Source organism: Macrobrachium nipponense, chromosome 19, assembly GCF_015104395.2.
Source record: "Macrobrachium nipponense isolate FS-2020 chromosome 19, ASM1510439v2, whole genome shotgun sequence".
In the NCBI taxonomy this organism is placed as follows: Eukaryota; Metazoa; Arthropoda; class Malacostraca; order Decapoda; family Palaemonidae; genus Macrobrachium; species Macrobrachium nipponense.
In genome coordinates this window covers 33,250,465-33,270,695 of record NC_061088.1, presented here as the reverse complement: position 1 = coordinate 33,270,695, position 20,231 = coordinate 33,250,465, and the positions used below count along the sequence as shown (strand labels likewise).

Below are 20,231 nucleotides of genomic sequence, written 5' to 3'. Positions count from 1 at the left end.
CCTATTAGCAAAGTGCTATAATAGGTTTGTCCAAGTCAGGACGTTTTCCCCATTGTCATTTAAGTGGGGGACCCCTCATAAATGGGGGTAGTTCTCATTGACATAGTTTTTAAACGTTTTTATCGTTTAAGCGGATAAACTCATTAACAAATTTCGGAAGAGCTCTCATTCATTTTCAGAGGCTCTCCGGGGTTAAGAGCAAGACTTGTAACTATCCAGGAAGTCTTTTGTCCAATATCATAAGAACATTGAACGGTCTTTTTCGATCCTCGGTTCTCTCTTGATGATCTCTATTCGAATATTACTCCCTTTTCTTGGAAAAGAGTCTTGGCAAAGAGTCAAGGAGTTCTTTTAAAAGTCTCGTTCATTAGAACGTGGACAGTCGTTTTCCTTTCTTTCTCTCTCCTCGTCGAGGAAAGATGTAGTAGAGAATTCGATGTTCAAACTTTGCGTCATTTTGCTAACGCATGGGTCAAGTCATATACGCATATCGTATTTACCTCTGCGGATAGAAGCCGAAAGAACTGTTGTTCTAATGTATTTATTTGACACTCCCTTCAACCTTCCAAGAGTTTTCGGAGTAAGAACAACTCTTCAGGTATTGTTACGACAACACCAACTCAGCTTCTGTATTTAGCGAATTCTGTTTCGTTTAAATAGGCCTGCTTGGGGAGAGTTTCCTTTTGCTCGATAATATCATACCTATTCCTTCGTAAAGGGAGTAGCTGGCAACTCAGGCAGATAGTATTCTGTTCACCATTGAAGCTTTTCTTCGAGGAAGACTTCTCCTTCACTCTTTTGATAGAGATCGAAGTGGTCGATCTCCAATCCTTTTTTTGTTTTCTTGAAGGAAAGAATTTAGGATGGAGATCTGTTGTTCAGAATACTATAAATATACTACGTATATTAACCTCGCGACATGATTACTAAACAGTTGAATTGTCCGAGGGGTAGGCGCATATCCTAGTTATTCTACGGATTGCGACTTAGACGAGAAGTATTCTAATTGAACTGCAACACCAACTCAGCTTCTGTATTTAGCGAATTTGTTTCGTTTAAATATGCCTGCTTGAGAGTTCCCTTTGCTCGATAATTTTCATACCTATCCCTTCGTAAAAGGAGTAGCTGGCAACTCAGGCACATAGTGCGAGACGATGATCAAGGCTGCTGTTACTGTGAGTGTGATCTACGCAGTACCGGCTAGCTCGGTGTCATGCGCGGTTGGTTACGTCTCTCTCCCTTGCGGGAATGGCTTAATAAACCGTCTCTCTGCCCTACAATCATGGATTTTAGCCTCGGGTTGAGGAAATTTCTAGTAATCTTGAATGATCATACCTGCCGTTTACTTAGAAAATTTCAACAAGATATCTCTTATACTTGTTAGGTGCGGGTTTACCCGCACGGTAACATTCTGTACGAATCTACCGCGGCATAGCACTATCATAATGCTCTCCTGCTTATGCAAAGCGCAGCCTTATTTAGGGAAGGAAGCAGGCTGACTGAGGGAATGGATGAGTTTGCTGGGGACCATTTCCTCGCTGGAGAAGCTTGTTTTCCCTGAATAAACAGCAATTCAGACCTCTACAAATTTTCCTCACGAAGAAATTGGAATAACATCAAAGATCTTGTAATTCTAATTTTCTCTCAACGGCTTGAGGATCACCTCAGGTGATAGCGAGAGGGTGCCAGACATCCGAACAGAGAACAGATGTTCTGGCACATTGTCTGAAAGAATTGGAAGCCAAATTGGTCGGCTCTCCAGTTCCTCGAAGGGTGAGGTTGGATCGAGTGGCCCAAATCATCTCGGATAATTTCTCCAGGCTCTCTCATAGCTCGAGAAGAGAGAATTGGTTATGGGCTTGGGCACGGAAACGTAACGATCCTCAAGAGGTTCGTTAAACTAGTGCACGTCCGTGGGGGTCTTCTCGATCGAAGGCAACAACTACTGACGTCTGGGTAATCCTCACTTAGAAGTATGTCGAAAGTGAGGAGAGACTGAGGGCGTCCTTTCGTTAAGTTTTTCGTAATATTGAAGACGAAGGAGCTTCCTCTTAAGTTGTTCCCTTATTCATGATCCTAGAGGATTAGCTTTAGTCGCCACATGTTGGCCTCTAAGAGGTTGGATTCACAGAGGTCAGGTTAATTCAGAGAATGTCCAAAAGACCCTTCCCGAGAGAATCGGTAATCTAACTCGTCACTTAGTGAAGTATCTAATATCTCTCCTCTGAGTCTGAAGGCGTTCAGACTATCGAGAAGCGATAAGATCTTCAAGATTATTAGCAGTCTCTTGGCCAAGACAAAGCAGTGCTGCCTATTTCAGTTTTCAATCGGAGGGGGCCGTTTCTGGAGATAGTGAAGGGAAATGACTGTTCCTCCACCTCGACCTCTGTGAATTTCGTTATGGTTCTATCTTTCCGTATGAGTATGAGATAAGATAGAAGTCCTAACTATTGTAGAATATGCAAATATGTTGTTGACGGCCTCTAGGCTCAGAGATCCGGTTCTGTCAAACAACAAAGCTTCACGATCTTGAGGTCTGTGGAGATCTTGAAATTCTCTGGATCAAAGGTTCCGGCATGGAACTTAGACGTAGTCTGAGTTTCTGATGCCAAAAGCATTTCGAACCTATCCTTTCTGCGAACTTAATACACGTGACCAGAAAGGCTAATATTCTAACCGCTCTAGCCACGCAAGGAGGGTTAGTGAGGTTTTTAGCCATCAGCAGAGGTTTTGGCTTTAAGGACATAATGCGGTCTGTCCTCTAAGCCTTCCGTTCTTGATAAGAACGAAAACCTGTCTAACCCTTGACCCGAAGGCTTGGAGACCAAGGGTATGGCACAAATTATTGGGCAAGGGCATTAGAGAGTCCTGTGCCCTGTAGGGTCTCTCAAGTTTTATCTTGATAAAACTATAGAAAGTCAAGGTCAACGGACAATCTGCGGTGTTCCGTAAAAAGACCAAACTGGTTCATGTCAAGAACACCCTGGCATTATAGCACGGAGTTCTTTTAAGAGGTTCTCATTCATTATGTTTGCATAAAGATTTGAGATTTTTTCTTAATATCAATGCTCAAGAGGTGAGGGCGCGGCCTCGGAAGCATTTCAACAGAGCATGACACTCAGTAACATCCTGAGTGTCACGCTTTAGCGAAGCAACTCTGGGTTCGCTTCACACCTCCCTAGACAAGTCTGCGGTGTTCCGTAAAAAGACCAGACTGGTTCATGTCCAAGGACACCCTGGCATTATAGCCAAGGAGTTCTTTTAAGAGGTCTCATTCATTATGTTTGCATAAAGATTTGAGATTTTTTTCTTATATGAATGCTCAAGAGGTGAGGGCGCGGCCTCGGAAGCATTTCAACAGAAGCCATGACACTCAGTAAACAATCCTAGAGGCCACGCTTAGCGAAGCAACTCTGTGTTCGCTTCACACTCCCGACGGGATGTGAAGACGACATTTCAGATCCGTAAGTCGCTAGGACCATACATATCCGTAGGTATATTATTGGGTGCAGGAAGCAACACGAATCCTATCCTATAGAAAAGGGATAGGTGTGCTTTTAACTTTGAAGGGTTGGTCGCTTGAGGCGCGTTCCTTTTCTTTAGCCTAGAAGTTATGGAACTAACTTTGATAGGTTAGGTCAGGTGGTGGTTTTAGCTTCGGTGCCCTCAGAAGTATGGTCATATGGTCTAGTCACATTGTGGTCACGCCCCGTTGACAGATCATCTAGAGCGCACCAGCATTACAGGTCTCTACCTCGCTGGCAACTCTAGTAACGCAGAAGCAGACTTTGGTGACAGTAATCACGAAGTCGGCTATGCTAACAGGTCAGGAACCAAGATGTATATCATCTACTTAATTTAGTTTCCCTAAAATCCTATTCTGTCTTCCCACCATCCGAAGGTGGGATTCAGCTATATATATATCTGTCAGGTAAGTTTCATGAACAAAATGTTATTGTTATAATACAATTAAGTTTGTTCATACTTACCTGGCAGATATATATAATTAAAGTGCCCACCCACCTCCCCTCAGGAGACAGTGGCACTGATAAAATATGAATAGAAAATGGGAATAGTTCCTGATATCCGCCTCCCAGCGGCGGGAATGGGTACTACCACCTGGCCGCCCACTGCGTGTGCCGCGAATTTTTAAATTCTGTCGGACTTCAGAAAATACAGCTATATATATATCTGCCAGGTAAGTATGAACAAACTTAATTGTATTATAACAATAACATTTTTCGTCCTCCGAGGCGCCCTCCCCGCGCAAGGGGTGAGCGCTCGGAGAGACTCGCGTCCGTTGAAAAGGACTTTTCCTAGGGAGGACGCTTTACGTCCCCTCTCCCCGCTCTCGTTGCGGTCTTCGCCTGCGTCGTATGACGCGTTTCCTCCACAGAAGAGAGGTAGGACGTCGTCCGAGGACGACGCTGAGAAGCGCTTCTCTCGCGCCTCGGAGAGGCAGGTTGCTGTACCTGTGAGAAGGAAGGAGGCGTCCCCCCGCCCCTCGTCTTCTCGCAGGCGCAGCCCTTCACCTCCTCTCGGTTCTTCACCAACGAGGAGTATTCTTGCGTCGCTTCAAGACCAATTGTCGGCCTTAATGGCTCGGAAGACTCGCCCAGCAGCAGTTGAGCCTAAACGAAGGAAGGACGCTAGACTGCCTGTCAAGAGGACGAGGCAGTCTCCTTCTCCGTCTCCTCGTTCGTCTCTGTCTCCGCCCACACGTCAGGACGCCTTTGAGGACGCTCGACAGGACGCTTTTGAGGACGCTCGGCAGGACGCTTTTGAAGGACGCTCGTCGGGATGTTTTGCTTTGACGCTTTGCCTGTGGAGAAGGCTTTCGAGAGCGCTCAAGAAGGACGCTTTGAAAGCGAAAGCTGGACGCTTGAGCGTGAAACGTAAGGACGCTCCTCGAGGGAGACTAAGAGTAACCTCTCTTGACGCGCAGCGCGGTCAGGACGCTCTTCGTGGTTCGAGCTCTAAAGATCGACAGAAGGTCGGTCGCTTTGAAGAGGCTGATATTAGTCATCCTCGAAAGCCTTTGTTGAAGGCTAGACCCGTTGGGCGCACGCCCTCTCCAGAGGTTCAATCTCCTTTGCCTCTTCGGGAGGAAGGAGAGCTTAGTAGTCCGGCGGACTCAGTGGAGGAAGAACAGCCGTCAGTTTCGTCGGTTTCCGACTACAAGGTGCTGGTTCGTCTTTTACGTTCTTCGTTGGTGAGAAGTTCCAGCCTGCAGCTCCTAAGTCTCCACCCTCTCAGTTTTCGTCTTCGAAGTCGTGCAAGGTTTCGGAAGTGGTGGAGATGAAGACTTCCTTGTCCACTAAGAGAGCCTTCAAGAAGTTGCAGGATTGGATGGAACGTCGGAAGGATCAGGGCAAGTCTACTTTCGCCCTTCCTCCTTCAAGACTCAGTGGGAAAGGCGGCATTTGGTATGAGACCAAAGCTGAAGTAGGAGTTAAGATCCCGTCGTCTTCCCAAGGGGACTTTGCTAGTCTGGTAGACGCCCAGAAGAGATCCCTTTTATCGTCCGCTAAGATTTCATGGACACCAACGGAGATCGACCATCACATGAAAGGTGGCTCGTTAAAGACTCTGGAAGTCTTTAACTTCCTAGACTGGTGCCTAGGAGTCCTGGATCTTCATCTAGGAGTCCTGATTCTTTGAGTCTGGGGGAGCTGTCCAATGTGTTGTCATGCATGGACAAGGCCGTCAGGGATGGTTCGGAAGAGTTAGTGTCTCATTTCGGCACTGCTTTCCTCAAGAAGAGAACGCTTTTCTGCAATTTTACAGTGAGGTCTGTTTCTGCATCGCAGAAAGCAGAGCTTCTCTTTGCACCTCTTTCGAGCCATCTCTTCCCCCAGGCTATGGTAAGGGACCTGGCAGTGAGCCTACAAGAGAAGGCTATCCCAGGACCTCTTTGGCCCAGTCTTCAAGACGTCCCGCAGTCCCTACCACGTCGTCGTCTGGACGACCTCCTAGGAAGGTTAAACCCTTTCGTAGCGCTCCTCCCTCGAGAGCTGCTCCTCGAGGGAGAGGACTTGCAAGAGGAAGAGGTTCCTTCAAACCTAAATCCTCTAAGTGAGAAGAAAGTCCTTCAGATGCCTGTCGGAGCCAGGCTAAAGTTCTTTGCGGGGGCGTGGAGAGAGAGAGATACAGATGCGTGGTCCCTCAAGATAGTGGAACAGGGGTACAAGATCCCCTTTGTGGACCCTCCTCCTCTTTCTACGACTCCCAGAGATCTTTCCCCGTCGTATCAAGGGGAGAAACATCAGGTTCTTTTAGATCTTTGGATCAAATGATCAAGAAAAGAGCGGTGGAGCAGGTCTTAGACCTGGGGTCACCAGGATATTACAACAGACTTTTCCTGGTACCAAAGCAAGTCGGTCGGGGTGGCGTCCAGTCTTGGACGTAAGCAGCCTGAATCTTTTCGTAGAAAAGAAAAAATTCAAGATGGAAACGCCTCAGTCGGTTCTAGGAGCCTTAAGACCGGGCGACTGGATGTGTTCCTTGGACCTACAGGACGCATACTTTCACGTGCCTATCCACCCTCTTTCAAGAAAGTTTCTGAGGTTTATGCTAAGGGACAAAGTTTGGCAATTCCGAGCTCTTTGTTTCGGTTTAAGCACGGCTCCGATGGTATTTACCATGCTCATGAAAAACGTAGCGAGATGGTTACATTCTGCAGGAATAAGAGTGTCCCTGTATCTCGACGATTGGCTGATCAGAGCATCGTCAGAAGAAAGGTGTCTGAAGGACCTTCACTTCACGTTGGCCTTGGCGAAGTCCCTGGGACTTCTGGTCAACCTCGAAAAGTCGCATCTGACCCCAACACAGTATCTGGGGATTCAGATGGATTCAGTGGCTTTTCGAGCGTTTCCGTCCCAGGAACGACAGCTGCAAGGCTTAGAGAGAGTTTCGGCCTTCCTGGGGAAGGAAACTTGCTCGGCGAGGGAGTGGATGAGTCTGCTGGGGACCATTTCCTCGCTGGAAAAGTTTGTTTCCCTGGGAAGACTACACCTCAGACCTCTCCAGTTTTTCTTAGCAGACGAATGGAGAGTCAGAGAGGATCTGAATGCGACCGTTTTCATCACTAGATCGGTGAAGAACCATCTAAGATGGTGGTTAGATCCTCGGAAGTTTCGAGAGGGGTTGTCCCTAAAGCTTCTGAGCCCAGACCTAGTGTTGTTTTCCGACGCCTCGGTGTCGGGATGGGGGAGCAACACTGGGAGGGAGGAAGTGTCAGGCACCTGGAGGGGGAACAGGTGTCCTGGCACATCAATGTAAAGGAACTAGCGGCGGTTTCTGGCGCTACAGTTCTTCCAACAAAAGGTTGCAGGGAAAGTAGTCCAAGTCAACTCGGACAACACCACAGCCCTTGCGTACCTAAAGAAGCAGGGAGGTACACACTCCCGTCCTCTTTTTTATTTAGCGAGGGAGATTCTGCTGTGGGCAGATGCGAGACGGATAAGGATCCTGACGAGATTTATCGCAGGAGTCCAGAACGTCAGAGCAGACCTTCTCAGCCGACAAGATCAGATCCTGCCGACGGAATGGACGTTGCACCAGGACGTCTGTCGAGAGCTCTGGAGACTGTGGGGGTGTCCGTTAGTCGACCTATTTGCGACGTCGAGAACAAAGAGGTTGCCTCTTTATTGCTCCCCTGTGCTGGATCCGGGAGCAGTCGCTATAGACGCTCTGCTCTGGGACTGGACTAACCTGGACTTGTATGCCTTTCCGCCATTCAAGATCATGGGGGAAGTAGTAAGGAAGTTCTCGGCATCGGAGGGGACGAGGTTGACCCTGATCGCCCCGTTGTGGCCCGTGAAGGAATGGTTCACGGAGGTAATGTCCTTCATCATAGACTTTCCGAGGACGTTGCCCTGGAGGAAAGATCTACTCAGACAGCCCCACTTCGCAAGATATCACCGAAACCTCTCCGCTCTGGGTCTGACTGCGTTCAGACTATCGAAAAGTTGGCCAGAGCGAGAGGTTTTTCTAAAGCAGCTGCAAAGGCGATCGCCAATGCTAGGAGAACGTCCTCGAGAGCTGTTTACCAGTCGAAGTGGGCTTCCTTCAGGGCATGGTGTAGAAAGGAGGGAATTTCCTCTTCCACTACCTCTGTGAGCCAGATAGCCGATTTCCTGCTATTTTTAAGAAATGTACAGAAGCTGGCTGTCCCGACCATCAAGGGATATAAGAGTATGCTGTCGGCAGTCTTCCGACAGAGGACTAGACCTGTCTGATAACAGGGATCTTCACGATCTCCTGAGATCTTTTGAGACATCCAAGATACCTCAGGCGAGGCCTCCTTCTTGGAACTTGGATTTAGTCCTTAGACTGTTAATGTCGAGTCCTTTCGAACCTCTACATGAAGCGTCTCTTAGGAACTTGACGAAGAAGGCTCTTTTCCTAACTGCTCTGGCGACAGCGAAGAGAGTTAGCGAAATTCAGGCCATTTGTAAGCGATGTGGGCTTCAAAGGGGACAATGCTGTCCCGTGCTCTTTGAGTCCCACCCCTGTTTTCTTAGCCCAAAGAATGAAAACCCGTCGAAAACCCCTTGGGGGCCAAGGAGCTTGAAATCAAGGGTATGACAAGCCTTGTGGGCCAAGAACCTGAGAGAGTCCTGTGCCCTGTCAGGGCTCTAAAGTTTTATGTCCACAAGACTAAAGAAGTACGAGGTCCCTCAGATAATCTCTGGTGTTCGGTTAAACGACCCGATATACCATTATACAAGAACGCCTTGGCGTTCTTTCTGAGGGACGTCATTAAAGAGGCTCATTCGTCTTCCACACAGATCGATTTGAGCCTCTTGCGAGTGAAAGCTCACGAGGTCAGAGCTGTCGCAACCTCGCTTGCCTTCCAAAGGAACATGTCGATCAAGGACATCCTTGACGCCACCTTTTGGAGGAGCAATTCAGTATTCGCCTCACACTACTTGAGAGATGTGAGAACGATATACAAGGACTGTTGTTCTCTTGGGCCATACGTTTCTGCAGACACAGTCTTGGGGGCTGAAAGGTAGCTCTCTCCCTATCCCTTAGTTAGGTTTAGGTTAGTTTTTAGTTGTTGTGTTTTTGTTGTGGTGAGGCTTTGGTGAAGACCTCCCATCTCTTAGCTTAGTGTTCAGGGGGTCTTGGATAGTTGGTCAGGTGGTGGTCAGTTGCTTCGTTGCCCTCATTTGTATGGCTCTATGCTCTTGTCACATTGAGGTCACGTCCCCGTTGACAGAGCATCCAGAGCGCACCAGCCACTACAGGTCTCCACCTGGCTGGCAACTCTGATTAAGCACAAGCAGGCTGAAGTGACAGTAATCACAGAGTCTACTTTGCTAACAGGTGAGGAACCAAGGTGTATATCATCTACTTAATTTAAGTTTCCTACAAATCCTATTCTGTCTCTTCCCACCATCCGAAGGTGGGATTCAGCTATATATATATCTGCCAGGTAAGTTTCATGAACAAAATGTTAGTTATAATACAATTAAGTTTGTTCATACTTACCTGGCAAGATATATATAATTAAGTGCCCACAAACCCACCTCCCCTCAGGAGACAGTGGCACTGATAAAATATGAATAGAAAATGGGAATGGTTCCTGATATCCGCCTCCCAGCGGCGGGAATGGGTACTACCACCTGGCCACCCACTGCGTGTGCCGCGAGTTTTGAAATTCTGTTGGACTTCGGAGAATACAGCTATATATATATCTGCCAGGTAAGTATGAACAAACTTAATTGTATTATAACAATAACATTTTTATAATAAAACAGTGTTTTGTTCATGAAACTTACCTGTCAGATATATATATAGCTGTATTCTCCGAAGTCCGACAGAATTTCAAAACTTACGACACACACAGTGGGAGATCAGGTGGTTAGTACCCATTCCCGCTGCTGGGAGGTGGGTATCAGGAACCATTCCCATTTTCTATTCAGATTTTCTCTGTCGCCGGTACTGTCAACACCTGTTTTCAGTACCTCCGTCTTAGGATTTTGCAAACTTCATTGCCGCTTGAGTATCTGATTGTCTTTTGGTTTATTGACTTGGATTTGTGGCTAGGCATACGGTATCGTGGATTGAATTGATTTTGGCTTTGACTGTTCTTTGAATAAGATGTCTGGATCTAGTTCTGCTAGTTTCAGGGTGTGTTGTGTGCAAGAGTGTAAGGTGAGGCTACAGAAACCTTCGGTAGACCCTCACTCAGTATGCACGAGGTGTAGGGGGCATGTTTGTTTGTTGGATGATAGATGTAAGGAGTGTGAGAATTTGACTGATTCTGAATGGAAGATGTATGATTCGTATTTACGAAAGTTAGAGCGTGATAGAATCAGGAGGTCTTCCTCCAGGAGTGCTTCAGTGAGCAGAAGTCAGGGTAGTGATATGTCACCTGCTAACCCTTCTGTAGACTTTGCTTTACCTAACCCTGTGGTTTTGCCTTCGGGCCCTGAGGTTGTGTCTGCGGAAGGTAATGCCTTTCTGTTATTATGGAGTCTATCCGTAACTTGGAGTCTAAAGTGCTCGTGCTCCAATCTAGTGTTGTGAAGTGTGGTGATGGTGTTAGTGCCCCTAGTGTTGTGGAGGGGCGTCAGATCGGCCCTATAATGCCTCTAGGTCTAGACCTCTGTCGGACTCCCAGGACAAAGGGAGTGGGCAAGTTGAAAGCCGAAGGAGGGTTACGGGGACTCCCCACCGATCTGGTGTCCCTTCGGCAGAACCTGTTGACGCTTCCCAGGCTGCCAAGGATCGTGCACAGGCACGAATCCTTAAGGATTGTTTCTCGTCCTCCGAGGCGTCCTCCCCGCGCCGGGGTTGGAGCTCTCGGAAGGACTCTCGCCCTCTCAAGAGAGCTTTTAGAGAAGAGGACGCTTCACGTCCTCTTTCTCGACCTGCGTTCCAGTCGTCGCCTGAATGTTTCGACGCCTTTCCCCCGCAGAAGAGGACCAGGACGTCATCGGAGGAGGACGCTTTTGAGCGCCCCAGTCGCTCTAAGGTTGTTCCTGTGAGAAGGAAGAAGGCGTCCCCTCGTCTTCTCACAGGATCAGCCCTTCACCTGATCGGGAATCTTCTCCATCTAAGAAGATTCTTCCGGACATGCAGCAGCAGTTGGCCTCGTTTTTCGCCAAGAGGGAGGCAGAGCCCCGTCGCTGCAGGAAGGATTCGAGTGCCTATCAGGAGATCCAGGCAGTCTCCTCCTTCTCATCGGTCGTTGCCCTCCTCTGCTTCATCGCCTTCTAGATCCTGTTTACCTTCCCAGCGCTTATCTAGAAGTGTCGATGAGCGTCTTGCAGGACGCTCTCTAGACCGTAAGGCTTGTCTTAGCAACGATCGCCTTACCTTTCTATGACGCTCCTTGTGCTCATCCTGACGCTCGGCGTGCGACTCGCATTGACGCTTCTGCTGCTTTTGCGTCCTGTCAGGAAGCTCGTCAGGACGCTCGTCGCTCTACTCTTCAGGACGCTCCTTTACCGAATCATAGTAAAGCTTCGGAGTTTGTTGTCAAGGATACCCGACCTTGTTCTTTGGACCCTTCTTCAGATAGGAGACCCCTTTTACGAGCGGGGCCTCAAGGTTTGATTGCTTCATGGTTTTTTAAGGACCCTTCTGTTGCTCCCGTGGATGAGGGAGAGTCTTCGGGTGAGTCGCAGCCTGCGGATGAAGAGGAGCCTGCTTCGTCATCATCATCATTATCTGATTACAAGGTTTTGGCCCGCCTTTTGAAGGACTTGTTTGCCGACAAGTTTCAGCCCTCGGCCCCTCGCTCTCCTCCTTCGCAGTTGGCTTCGTCGAAGACGAGGAAAGCGCCAGGTTTCATCAAGATGGCCACTTCGCTTTCTACGAAGAGAGTTTCAAGAGGAGCCATGACTGGATGGCCTCCAGGAAGGCCCAAGGCAAGACTTCCTTTGCCCTACCTCCAGCAAGGTTAAGCGGAAGGGCGGGCATTTGGTACGAGACGGGAGAGGAAGCGGGGTTGAGAGTTCCTTCCTCTTCCCAGGGCGATTTTGCCAGCCTGGTAGATGCTCCTAGGATGTCTCTCCTGTCCTCTGCTAAGGTTTCCTGGACGCTTTCAGAGTTAGACCATCATCTGAAAGGGCTGTTCAGGACGATGGAGGTGCTTAACTTCCTAGATTGGTGTTTGGGAGCCCTGGACCTGCAGTCTCGGAGTCCGGACTCTCTTTCGCTTGAGGAGCTATCAAGCGTCTTGGCCTGTATGGATAAGGCAGTCAGGGATGGTTCCGATGAAGTGGCCTCCCACTTTTCTACAGGGCTTCTTAAGAAGAGAGCCTTGTACTGCAATTTCACGGCAAAGTCGGTGTCTCCTTCTCAGAGGGCAGAGTTGCTGTTCGCCCCTCTATCAAGTCATCTCTTCCCGCAGTCAATGGTAAAGGATTTGGCGGTCAGCCTTCAGGAAAAGGCGACCCAAGACCTGGCTCAGTCTTCCAGACGCCCTGCAGCCCATCCTACAACTCCTCTTGCTCAAGCTTCCAAGAAGCAGAAGCCCTTTCGTGGCGGTGCTTCCTCGAGAGCGTCTCCTCGAGGAAGAGGTCTCTCTAGAGGCAGAACCCCTTCAAAACCTAGGGGGAAGAAGTGACGCGTTGGGCCTGTTGGAGCAAGACTCTTATCCTTTGCAGAAGCATGGAAAGTAAGGGGGATGGACAGCTGGTCCCTCGAAATCATCGAAAGAAGATACAAGATCCCATTCCTCAAAACACCACCGTTGAGCACGAAGCCCATAGATCTGTCACCCTCCTACCAACCTACGAAGCAACAGATTCTGTTCGATCTGCTCGAACAAATGCTCGAGAAGAGAGCCGTAGAACAGGTTCTAGCAATAGAATCCCCAGGCTTCTACAACAGGTTGTTCCTGGTTCCGAAGCAGTCTGGGGGATAGAGACCTGTCCTGGATGTCAGCAGGCTGAACCTTTTTGTCTAGAAGGACAAATTCAAGATGGAAACGTCTCAGTTTGTTCTAGGAGCCTTAAGACCAGGCGACTGGATGGTTTCTTTAGACCTCCAAGACGCCTACTTTCACATCCCGATCCATCCTCAGTCAAGAAAGTACCTGAGGTTTGTCTTAAAGGGACAGGTCTTCCAATTCAGAGCTCTCTGCTTTGAGCTAAGCACAGCACCGATGGTTTTTACGCTTCTCATGAGGAATGTGGCGAAATGGCTTCACCTCTCAAGGATAAGAGTCTCGCTTTACCTGGACGATTGGCTCATTCGATCATTGTCGGAGTCGAGGTGTCTGGAGGACCTTCATACGACGCTGCAATTGACGATGGCCCTAGGCCTGCTAGTAAACTTCGAAAAGTCCCGTCTGATCCCTACGCAGTCCATCGTGTATCTGGGGATTCAGATGGATTCAGCGGCTTTTCGAGCTTTTCCATCCCTGGAACGTCAGCAGAACTGCTTAGAAAAAGTGTCAGCCTTCTTGGGGAAGGAAACATGCTCGGTGAGGGAATGGATGAGTCTGCTGGGGACCATTTTCTCGCTGGAGAAGTTTGTTTCCCTGAGGAGACTGCACCTCAGACCGCTCCAGTTTTTCTTAGTGGAGAACTAGAAAAACAAGGAAGACCTGGATGTGACTCTGAACATCTCTCAGTCGGTCAAGGATCGCCTAAAGTGGTGGCACGATCCCGTAAAGCTGGCAGAAGGAGTGTCTCTCAGCCTTCTGAGCCCCGACCTAGTGTTGTTTTCCGACGCGTCCACTGCGGGTTGGGGAGCAACACTGGGAAAGGAGAAAGTGTCAGGCATCTGGAGAGGGGAACAGATGTCCTGGCACATAAATCTAAAAGAATTGGAAGCAATTCGGTTGGCTCTCCAGTTCTTCGAAGAAAGAGTCTTTGGCCGAGTTGTCCAGATCAACTAGGACAATACCACAGCTCTCGCGTATATCAAGAAGCAGGGAGGAACACACTCTCGGTCCCTGTTCGAGTTAGCGCGAGAGATCCTGCTGTGGGCGAAAGCAAGAAATGTAACGATCCTGACGAGGTTCGTTGCAGGAGTTCAAAACGTCCTTGCGGGTCTTCTCAGCCGTCGGCAGCAACTGCTTACGACCTAGTGGACTCTTCACCTAGAAGTTTGTCAAGAGTTGTGGAGACTATGGGGACGTCCCTTAGTAGATCTCTTCGCAACATCGAAGACGAAGAGACTTCCTCTATACTGCTCCCCGGTTCTCGATCCGGGAGCAGTAGCGATAGACGCCATACTATGGGATGGAGGACTACGCCTTTCCCCCGTTCAAACTCCTGGGAGAAGTAATCAGGAAGTTTGTGGCTTCAGAGGGAGCGAGGATGATGCTGATCGCCCCATTTTGGCCTTCAAGCGATGTTCACAGAGGTCATGTCCTTCCTAGTGGACTTCCCAAGGGCCCTGCCCGAGAGAGTCGATCTACTCAAACAGCCCCACTTCGAGAGGTACCACAAAAACCTCTCTGCTCTGAGTCTGACGGCGTGATGATAACTGAAAATCGCGATAATAGCACCAATCTCCGGTTATCAGCACCAAGAAACTGGGATTGGCTCTGAAAATTCAGTTATTGTAGTCACTAGACAAGCCTTGTAAACTGGATCGCTGATAACCGGGGACTGCCTGTTTGTATTGACTTTGACAAGTTTTGCACTTACCTATGTACATAAAATGTTTTTTCATGTACTTTTCACATCTGTATATTATGAGAATGGTATTTTTTAAACTACTTTATGTGGTGCATAATTGTTGTAAGTTAGTTCTTTGATATCTAAATTGTGACAATTTTTTTTTTTTTTTTTTTTTTTTGCAGGCATCATATATGATGTGATTGTTGAACCACCAAGTGTGGGTTCTACTACAGATGAGCATGGACATTCACGGCCGGTAAGTACTGTACCACCTGTATAAGTTAGCTTTTTGTAACTTGGTACATTATTAGAATTCTTACTTGATTATAAATAGAGGCAATATTCATTACATATAGTGTAACCTTTCTTTATTGCAAGGTTTACTTTGGCAGTTGTCTTAGCAAGTAAGACTTGCAGCTCTACAAAACAATTAATCAAACAATGTTTTTCCACTACCTCTACCACAGGTGGCCTTCATGGCTTACAGAGTCAATGGCCAGTACATTATGGAAGGTCTGGCATCATCATTCATGTTTGCTCTTGGAGGCATTGGTTTCATTGTATTGGATCAGACACATTCTCCATCAACCCCAAAATTAAATAGGATCCTTCTGATAATAATTGGTTTTGCATGCATAATCATTGCTGCAATTGCCTGCTATGCCTTCATGAAGATAAAATTGCCGTAAGTATGAGAGTGAAACAGTTTTTAATGACTAGTCATGATGAAATTGTTAGAATAACAGCTTGTGGGAAAGGTTGTATGTAATATTTTATAATAACTGTTAATAATAAGCTGTTTTAAATGAAAGAAGTTTTAAGCTTTTGTATGCTTAGTTATTGTTTGGCATTGAAGAATTTGAAGTTGTTATTACAGAAATACAGAACAGAGCCTGTTACATAGGGGTATTCCTAGTACAAGCAAGAAACAGTTGGTAATCTTGTGGTTAGTTGGTGGTAGGTAGGTGAAGGATTTGGTGTGGGAAGTCTCCCCCACTCACCTGCTGTAACCCAGCTTTTTTTCTTTAGGTGTAGTTGGGTTAATATGTCAAGCTGTGCTTCCTGCATCTTGTTTTTTTTTATTGTTTGTAGGTATTGTATAATTTTTCATAGTGGATTTGAACAAGAAAAGTGAGGAGCAGAAAGTATAAAGGCTGTAAGCTGGCATTTTTACTGCTTTATGTCATGTGTTAGTATTTTCCTGCAAAAGTCTCCTTCAGTGTAAGGGGTTTGGCAAGAATTAGATGAAAGGCAGAGATGTTCACTGGTGCCTTTGGGCAAATGTACCTATTCCTGGACATCCTCAGATCTGTTTAGCTCCATCCTTGCAGACTCCTCTCCCTTTCTTGTTGCCCATTCTACCTATTCTCCTTTGGCTTGATCCAAGGGAGATATGCCCATGGAGGTAGTTGACCGGCATGCGTGGAGTGACAGTGTCAACTCAGGTGGGCATGCATGTGGTTTGACATCACTTTCCCTGCTTTGTCAGCAATTTCACTAGAGTATTAGCAAAAGTTGTGACTGTCCCTCAGTATTCTGAGTGACCTGTCTTTCGCCACTGTTCTTGCTCTGGAGCTCAGTCCTGTTGAGCCTCCTGTAGCAGTTGTTTTGCCTTGACCGTAACTGAGGAGAATAAGACTCGTGGGTGGAGGAAGAAACACAAACCTACATCTTCTTCCTCCTTACTGAGCTCTTGCTTTTTGTCGTCTACTCTTTCTTTCTCTTGTAGGATGAGAAGAGGATATCTTTGAAAGCCTTCTCAAAAGAAGTCTGACATAAGTGAGGGCCCTCCAACTTTTAAAGGTTTGCACTTGTTTGTCCTCACTTGCAGCTGGGTTGTCTGCAATAAATAGCATGATTCCAGGTTCTCTTGAGTGTACCCATTCCTTCTGAGTCACTTTTGCCAAGATACACAAAGAAGATTCCACTCCCTTCTTGCTCAATGCATGCACAATCCAAAATAGTATGTATAGTATGTGCAGACAAGGGGTTTCATATACCAATACCACAGGTTACTGCTGTATGATACAGCAGGATATCTTGGTGAGTTGTCTACGTGTGATTATGTAGACAGTCAGTGTGTCCTTAGTTTGTCCATGACTTCCAGTTAGTGTGTGCATGGTGTCCATAGCCAGGTTTACCCCACAGTCCCAAGGGTATTCACTAGTGTGGCAGCCTTTCTTTTAGGAGAGTAGCCAGTTGGGTGTTTTTGGGGGAATCTGTTTGGCCCTGAATGTCCTCCTTCAGAATTCTTTTAGGCGGAGTTTGAATTGCCTCATTCTTAAGCTTAATGATCTTGAGGAGGTAACCATTGTTCCTATGTTGCTGCTAGCTTCTGGCATCTTAGGTCAAATTAACAGGTTGATTTGTGGTTCAGAATGTTCCTGGGTGTTGAGCAGATAGACCCAGTTACTTGACCGGCCAGAGAATGCAGATATGACCCTCCTTGATAGATTCCAAAAAGGTGAAGTATTTCATTCTTGGTCACAAAGCCAGTAACCATTGCCTCCTTTTAAGGTGCGTCCACACGGTTGAACAATGTCTGACAGACAAACATTGTTACCAATTAACAATTGTCTGCCGGTCTTTGTCTTGTGAGCAGAGTAAAAACAGTGGTATACAACCTCATCTGGTACCTCTGTTTGTGCCAGATCTACTTTCATCATTTCAGTGCTTTATGACGTCATCCTGCTTCGCCTATGACATGGTGACAATGTTTGTACATCGGACATTGCTTTAGGCAGCATTGTTGTCAAAACTTTGGTTGAACATTCTTGCTGGCCTCTCCATCTTTGGAGTCTTATCAGCTGAAGAGAGAGTGAATCTTCTTAGGGTATTGGTGTTGGAAAGTTAGATTTTGACTTTCCTCTCACATTAGGGTGCAATCACTTTTTAAATTTTTCTTTACAGTGAATGATTTAAATTATTTTTTTGAAATCTTCTCTTTATACCATCAGATCCTTTCATGGTGAAAAAGTACAGTAGTTCATATGTTTCATAGGTATGCAAACCAGACCATTTTATCATAATCCCACTTGGGTTAGTCCCTGATGCTAAAGAAAAAGTGCTTGGTGACAGCTGTTGAATAAGGTTCTCCCACTCACCCTTCTACCATCAGTTTACTGCCTTATTACCAAGTACTATCAGCAACAACTGATTCCAGCTTGAACTGAGGAATGCTTTACATAGAATTTTCTATGAAACCTATTAATAATAAACTTTTTTTCTTTACAGAGGGTACTTAATGAGCTGAGGTGTCCACAGTTTAGTAGTGTCTTTCAATTCGAACATTTTGGCCGCATGTGCATAGCAAAGTAACAACATATGCTTTTAAAATACAGTATTAAATACTTTTATATGCTGTCACTTTTGACATTTTTAAAATAGGTAACAAAAAGCAATGAAGAAAATGCTTCCATAATATGAACAAAGAAGAAACAGGCATTGTATTACGTACTGCTGTATGAATTGCATCAAAATACTGACTGTGAACTATGATTTGCACATTTGTCAAAGTGCTAGGTAGTATAGGCTTTGAACGTAAAATACCCTTACAGGGTATAAGAAAATATGTATACTGTTTTAAAAGCCTAAAAATATAAAATTAAGACAAATTGTATCATGATGAACAGTAATACATATTTTTGTAATGTACTAAGATATACACACTATCATTGTAATAGTAAATACAGTATAATGTAAGCTTTTGACATTTGAAAATACCAAAAATATCAGTGTTAATATGAAAAACACAAAAGAAATTAAGGATTTTATTAAACATTAAGCAAAAGAAATAGCCATTTTATTAACAGCACAACTTTTGTACATGAAATTTAATTATGAGAATTCCAGTTTTGGTAGATTAAACTAGGCTAGGATAGGTTTGCCAAATTGAAGCATTTAAAAGGGACATTTTTAATAATATTTACAGGTGGAGTGTTACCTATGGTAGTTAGAACTGGCAAACACTAAAGAAGATTCTTATAGTATATTTGAGCCATTGTCTTTTATCAGTTGACATCGTCTCCTCCATCAGTAGTATTCACTGAATGGCACAGCTATTAGTACAGATTGTGAAGAAAAGGATACACTGTAGAATAATTTAATTTGTTTAAAACTAAATAAAAAGTCATTATACATATGATAAAAAAACTGCTACTTTTACATGTTTACTGTTAGCAATGTTCACTTGTTTTAGCAGGTTACACATAGACTCTGTCACTTCAGTTCTTGTTAATGCTTAATGAACTAAATGGTTTTAAATTCCAATTGTTTGGCATTCAGTTCTTGTTAATGCTTAATGAACTAAATGGTTTTAAATTTCAATTGTTTAGCATTATTGACTTTCCAGTTGATATTAACTACAAACAAAAGAATATTTTATTTTTTCATTGCCAGTCATCTGTTTCTATTTCTAATAAGCTGACTTCACTGTTCTCCACAAATCCTCAATAAATAACTGCATTGAAAAAATGTGCAGCTATTTGTGCTAAACAATGCTGAAAAGAATTTTTTAAATATATAATTGTATTTAAATGGATCTAATAAGAAACATTACAAATAGTTTTTTTTTATGTTTGTGTTGAAATGCATGCTTCTTGAGTTCATTTTCTTCATACGTTATATTTAGTAATCTTTTACTTTAAAGTCCAAATATATGGTATGTTAGAGCATATTGCAGTACACTGTATTTTAAAAGCCTATACAGAATTAACAATTACTTTGATGTGTGGTCAGAGTTTAATGTTTTGAGGAGCAATAGTATAGAAGAGTCTTTTGTGCATTGCAGTTTGGATATTCTGCGCATGCACACGCACATGCACACTCACTGTGATTTCCATAGCACTGGAGCCAAGATTCAGGTCAAATAAAAATTAATTTTATATAAATAGTAGAAATCCTGTCTAGTATAACCAAAACAATGCATGGTGGCCAGGGAAGTTTTAAATCAATGCTGCATTGGTGGAGTAACTCTGTTACAGATGGGTGGATTAGTGAATGTCTACCTGTATCAGAAAACTAAATGAATAACCTCAAGTCTTTATGATTGCAGGTGATCTGAAACTTGCTTTTTGATAAACATTTGATTATGGCTTACTGTCATGAGCTTGAAAGAATTTTTTCTTAATCCACTTTAGGTTTATTTTTCATGGCGTAATGTTGGATTTGGTTTCATTTTGAAGCCAAATAATTGTAATTTGCTGTTATTTTCAAAAGTGAAAAAAATAAAACTTGAACAAACATGATGAGCTGAATGTAGCAGAGAACAAATTGCTTTCTGTACATACAGTATCTAAAGACTAAGAGTTGCGGAAATGACTTTCAACATGAAAAAGAACAATACAATTTGTTGCTAATTATACCTGTTATTGTATATAAACGTAGGATTTTAAATAAGTGAATTTTTTTCATTTTTACAATCGGATTTAGTTATATTTTTTATTAAAGTGCTATTATTTTTGGAAAAGATTTAAGTAAAATCATCCCAAAACCATTCAGTATTTGTTCCTATGGAAATGCTAATGTCTTTCATATATATAATATATATATATATATATATATATATATATATATTATATATATATATATATATATATATATATATATATATATATATATATTATATATAGTATATAT

General features: G+C 44.8%; 1 protein-coding gene across 1 annotated transcript in view; it reads left to right on the top strand.

The window, feature by feature from the left end:
* Positions 1–17,866, top strand: part of LOC135215803 (oligosaccharyltransferase complex subunit ostc-B-like) — a 44,495-nt gene extending 26,629 nt beyond the window's left edge. Inside the window, exons 2-4 of the mRNA XM_064250757.1 lie at positions 14,777–14,850; positions 15,062–15,279; positions 17,829–17,866. Of these exons, the coding sequence (XP_064106827.1) occupies positions 14,777–14,850; positions 15,062–15,279; positions 17,829–17,847 (311 nt within the window). The 3' untranslated portion in view covers positions 17,848–17,866. The remainder of the gene's footprint in view (positions 1–14,776; positions 14,851–15,061; positions 15,280–17,828) is intronic.
* Positions 17,867–20,231: the final 2,365 nt, after the last annotated feature.